Source organism: Phaethon lepturus, unplaced genomic scaffold (assembly GCF_000687285.1).
Source record: "Phaethon lepturus isolate BGI_N335 unplaced genomic scaffold, ASM68728v1 Scaffold57371, whole genome shotgun sequence".
Classification (NCBI taxonomy): Eukaryota; Metazoa; Chordata; class Aves; order Phaethontiformes; family Phaethontidae; genus Phaethon; species Phaethon lepturus.
In genome coordinates, this window is record NW_010518187.1 from 1 (window position 1) to 6,019 (window position 6,019).

A 6,019-nucleotide genomic window follows, 5' to 3' on the forward strand; every position below is an offset into this window, starting at 1 on the left:
TCCTGAGCTGCACAGGGCAAGACTCACAACCAAACAGTTCAGGGAGCGTTCCTTAAGAAACCAGAGCAAAAGCTCTTACATCACTGTTTGCCATAGGAGAGTATTTCAGTCTGCGTGCGCAGAATTCCCCATTTTATTTACCCTGTGGATGAAGAAGAATCTACTCCCTTCACGTAGCGCTCCTGCTGCAGGTGGATGTTCTTCCCTCTCACTGTGACAGTTACCACGGGAAAACCTTTCTGCAGTGTCCAAGTGTCCATCATTGCTCTCACATCAAGAGTCTTTCTGTTAGTCCAGTGCTTGTTTTTAGTGAGGGAAAAAGACAACACATAAGAAGAGGAGGAAGATGGGAGTACACCGACAGTGAAACAGAAACGGGTATGTAAGAATTCTGTACAAGCTGCTGGGTATTTGTAAGCTGTACATGGGTATGTTTAGACTGGGTATCACAACATCTCCAGCTGGTTTTCTTGTGGACATTTTCACGTAGTTAATGACAACTGTTGAAGTACTGCTGTTTTTCAGTCAGCCCAGGTCACAGGAGTAGGACTTCTATCCAATCTCAGAAAAAACAGATTTCCAATGGAACTGAAGAAACTTACACTCTCCCTAGAACTGTGCTCAAGTGGCAAAGAATGCTTTTGGAAGGTGCATGCCTCAATGCCACAGCACAGAACAGTAATGTGAGAGGGCACAGATACATGTCAATACATCAAATCCTGACAGGTAAAAAACTACATGCTTACTGCATTTGAAGATGACTGTTGGCTTCTTCTGCAAAAACCATCACCTTGTAGGTCACTTTTGTCAGTGACTGTAGGGCAAATCTGAAAGGAAAAAAAAATGTTTTGGTCATCTCTCTGAGGTCATATTCATAAGTACTGGTCACAGTCTTCAGTAATGTATTACAGACACATTATTCATGACAAGTTAAGACATTTGAAAAAAATAAGAAAATAAGGAATACTTGCATTTGTGATGCTGTTCCACAAATCTTCATTTTTTGTATTCTGATAGCTGTATTTCTGCAGGTACTGCACAACTCCAGCTTTAAACACATCAGCAGTCAGGTAGTCCCTCAGCATATTTAATAAACAAGATCCCTGAAAAAAAGAGTGACAAGAATGTTTACAAAGCTACTCCTTAGCTGGCATGATGCTTGTTTCAGAAAAATTTCAGCATGCCGCTGATCTACATCACAGTTTGCTTTTGTATGTCTCTCTGATTAAAAAATAATTGGGTTCTATGTATATCAGAACAGTACTTTGTTTTTTGTGATCATTATATTTAAAAATATCACTGATGCAGTTAAGTTATATTATTATTTCTGTATTACTATACAAGCCACATAATGCTCCAGTGAAAAACGCTTCTCAGGTTAAAAACCTCAAAAAATGGCTTAAGACTAAATTGATACAGAACAGATTGAAGAAGTAAAGGCTTCCTCATTTTATAAATGGAAAAGGCAACTGCCATTTCAATCCACCCACGTGTTTTGAACAAAGAACTATTCAAGTCATAAAACCATTAACACCATGTATCAGAGACGTTTTATTCGGAGCGGTGAAATCAGTAAGATACAATCGTATAGTACAAGCAGTACAACTGAAATCAATAGCAGTTACACATTTTACCTTCTCATAAGAAACATTATCAAACATTTCTAAAATTTGAGCTGGATGTTCCACAGGATTAGATATAGGATGTGATGAATTTAATGCATCCACTGCCATGGCATCAAAACATCTCCTTAAGACATAATCTTCCTAATAGGAGGCAAAATAAAATATTACCACTAAATTTTGCTCAGTGACCACTGAATCCCTATTCATTCACTTTTCAGTCCATTCCACATGATCTTTAAATCATACAAAGAAAGCAAAACATATTTTTATTTTTACTCCAGAGCATAAAGAGACTGTGTAATACACACAGTCAAATGAGTTTTAGTGTTCTAAGCTAACTTAAATAGTTGATCTAGCTGAAGATGTCCCTGCTCATTGCAGGGGGGTTGGACTACATGACCTTACAAGGTCCCTTCCAGCACAAACCATTCTGTGATTCGATTCTATGATTCTAAAGAGTCAAGCTAGTAAGACTTAAAAACAATTACAAAAAGACACCCACACATTCTAACAGTTTGATTGGTCAGTAACCATAAAACAAATTAAAAAAAAAAAAGGTGGATTTCCCTATTACCATGCCACTGTAGCACTATGGCAAAATTGTGCTCAGATGCATTGTTCATCTCACTTTGGTAGAAAATTTCATATATCAGACATCTGCTAAAGCTAGTGGAAGGATTTTAGTGTTTTCAAGTCTGACTCTATTTGATGAAATTAAATAATTTCTTTACGTTTTGGGGCACCTAAATGTTTTAAAAAAGAATATATTTTCACTGCAATCATTTAACTTCCATCATAAGTTCCTGAAAATATTTACATATAGTTAAATCAACATTCCTACCCTTCAGAGTTAACATCAGATAATCCTCTCAAATGGAAATGTAAAAGTGGTTCACAGTACAAATCTGCTTGATCTTTATCCTTACTAATGAGTGGATTTAGAAGGTAGTTAGTTATGAAATAAAAACATATTAACTGCTGCTTACAACTCTCAGTTCAGCATGGGTAACACTGACTGACACAAACTCCATGAACTTTGCAAATCCTTCATTTAACCACAGATCATTCCACCACTCCATGGTAACGAGGTTGCCAAACCACTGCGGAAAAAAAAAAAAAGCGCTTCTGAAATTAAATACACAATTTATCACAAAAGCTGCTAGTGACCTGGATAAAACTGCATTTATAGTATGTTATTGACCTTTAAGGAACCTTTCTTCAGTGACAGCGCTTGCTCTGGCCTCTTCCCACTGCATGTCTCATTTTAATGGTAATAAGCTAAAACACTGGCTTCCACTCACATTCCAGGAAACCCGGTAATGAAACCACGCTTGGCAGGAGAGCCATATATGAAACAGTTAGCTTTCCAAACTTTTATGTTCCTATTTTGGTGGCCTGCAATTCATTTCAAGGGCTGAAAATGTGCAAAAGCTGCGCAGCATCAGAGCTGCTGAACTGAACACATTTATGTTTACAGCCCTCCGCGTCTACGCAGCCTGCCGGGACTCTTTCAGCAGAAACAGTCCTCCTGATTCACAGATGAGCACCCTCAAGCCAAAGCAACTATTTTCAGCTTATAGCTCCAAGATCCCCTTACCCACACAGGATCCATCAGGCCTGACCCCTCTGCAGGCCCATTCAAACTCTTTATTCTTCCCCAAATCTCACCTGATGAGCCAGCTCATGGGCTATCACCATAGTAGTCCAAAGTTTGGAAGATGCTGAGGACTTTTCAGGGTCGTACAGCAATGCAGATTCCCGGTATGTGGTCAGTCCCCAGTTTTCCATAGCACCAGACTGAAAATCAGGAATAGCTGCTAAATCTAGAAAAAACATTAAAATAGTACTAGTGTCTTTTTACTCAATAAAGAAATCTTGCTCACCCACTCATCCCGCTCATCCCACTCATGACAGCGCCCACACAGGTGCACATAGTCACACATACTTCTAAGGGCTCTCTTAAATGTAATCATAAAAACATACTTTAAAAAAAAAGCTCTATCCGGAAGGATCTTCAGTTCCCAGTGGAGCTTTTCAATTTGTCTTTAAGTTCTGTGAGGCAGACAGTTTAAAGGCCTGTGAGACAAACCTGGCCCTGCCCTAATAACTCTAAATTTCTGATTCTGTGCTATTTTACTCTCTGTGCTTAATAATGTTCTCAAATACATTAAATTATCTAACACCTACCTTGTTTAGGTAGAGGATACGGAATGCTGAAATAATCCTCATAGAAGTCTAAAAGTTTCACCGCTGCATCTAACGCATAGTCAGCTTGGTTGATCTTGTCTGGCACCGTGTACACGGAAATCTGCGTACAGATGAGCAGGCAGCACTTCAATAGCAGCATCAAAAGCTTAACAGATTACAAGCCCATTACCAAAAACTTTTGAAACTAATAAAGCCCAGAATGCAAACTAACCACCCAGTTACAAAAACAGTTTCTTCCTCTCCTTTCATTCTCATAAAACATTGAGAAATATAAATCCAATGATTTAACTGAAAAGTAAACTAGTATGTATTCATACAGATTTAAATACAAAAAAGCTCTTGGAAAATGAGACAGAGTTACCTTAACTCCATGACGGGTTATTTTGCTGATGGATTTAAAATCTGAAACAATAAAGGCCACGAGGTATGTACTCATCTTCACAGTGGTATCAAAATTGTCCTCAACAAGCCAGGGACTTATAGCCACAGACTTCACCTAAAAAAAGAGCACAGCTCATCACCCAGTAGCACCACCTGTGAGGACCTTGGCACCAACAACTGTTGTGTTTCTTCTCAGTTTAAAGATTACATTACATTTTAAAATACTACATTACATTTCAAAGATACTGTATTTCAAAGACACCCTGGAAAGAAGTCATCTCCATGCCCACTCTTCCGCACAGAGAGAAGGAAAACACACATATGTAGGTATATGGGCGCTTTCATTCATAAGCATTACTTACTACTGCATCGGTAAAACTAGAAAAATGAAAACACTGTTTATTGCTTCAGTTTTCCTCAGTGTCTGCCAGCACACTGATCAAATTAATTTCATACAACTTTAGCTCATTAGAAGCTGTAGAAATCTTAGCAGCCATTGTTACAGATGAGAGAAGTTAACTCCTCCAAACTGTGATTCAGTTACCTCAGATCTCTAGTTCAGCACAAAATGAATCACGTGTTGGAGGTATCCATGTCAAACTAACCTAGACCTGGAACATGTTTAGCCACGCTAAGCTGTAACACTGGCACCCACTCCTTATTCATTATTTCATCCATTTCTCTATAAAGGAAGTGTTTTTTTATACCACCTTTCAGGATGTTTCATTTTTGAAAGGTACTTGGTGGAGGGGTGGAAGGGTGGTATTCCCTCATTTACAAGGGCTGGTTTCCTTGCCAAACAGCAAGTAACAGTGAAGAAGAACTTAGGAAGAGTCTATTCCACCCAAAGTAAGATCAAATGTACAAAACGTAGTTAACCCAGTATGCGCATACGCATTTATAACTGTAAACAATATTTTTAGCTACTACATGTATGGCACTTTCACGCCAAGAGGTTTTTTGGAAGTCCAAAGTTTGTTTGTTTGTTTTTTACACAGAAATGGTCCTACTTATCTGACAATTAAGTAATAGACATGAATCATGTATTTATTCATATAGATTTCATCATTAATCTCAAAATCTAAGATCAACATGGTAAGCATTTTGTGAGTAAAATAAAGATTAGGGAGACTATACTCTGCTGATCATTCTCACACCTCTGCTGAGAAGCAGGAACCCACACAATGCGCTATTTTCTTCATTCCTTTTTAACCTTGTGTCAAGACTACCAGCAGTAGCACCACACACTCTCATAAAAGAACTGAGGTAATGGTCAGGTCACTATTTCATGTAACGGCAACTGCCTGGATATTCTGTTCTCCTTTTGCTGTCTTGTTTCAAAGGCCCATCAGTCAACAACACATCGTTAGAAGTATCCACCTACAATTGGCATATTGGACAGTGCAAGGTGCTTTGGTTCCCTCCGAATCTTTATTGAAAACCTGGCTTTGAAGGCTGGTTCATCAAAACACGGGAAGGCCATTCGCGCAGCTGTCGGCTCAAACTGGGTGGCTGCAAGCACCCTAAGCGGGGGGAGAAGAAAGGGCTTTGGTCGCACACCTTTATACACACAGTGTTCACACACCCCCCCCCCCGCCCCGGATGCGTGCAAACATAGTAATTCCACATTTACAAAATAACTACAGGTACTAGCAAAAACTTTTGCACTTGTGCTTTAACCCCAGCCGGCAACTGAGCCCCACACAGCCTCTCACTCACTCCCTCACAGTGGGAGAGGGGAGAGGACTGGAAGAGTAAAAGTGAGAACACTCGTGATTGAGATAAAGACAGTTTAACAGGTAAAG

At 39.3% G+C, this 6,019-nt stretch overlaps 1 protein-coding gene across 1 annotated transcript; it reads right to left on the reverse strand.

Annotated features, from left to right (window-relative positions):
- Window positions 1-141: 141 nt before the first annotated feature.
- Window positions 142-5,737, reverse strand: LOC104628124 (endoplasmic reticulum aminopeptidase 1-like; the record flags this gene model as incomplete). Its single annotated transcript, XM_010296613.1, has 9 exons — window positions 142-299; window positions 747-827; window positions 972-1,103; window positions 1,635-1,766; window positions 2,612-2,725; window positions 3,294-3,448; window positions 3,813-3,933; window positions 4,195-4,329; window positions 5,599-5,737. Coding segments are annotated over 9 exons (1,167 nt in total), but the record flags the coding sequence as incomplete, so codon positions are not given.
- Window positions 5,738-6,019: the final 282 nt, after the last annotated feature.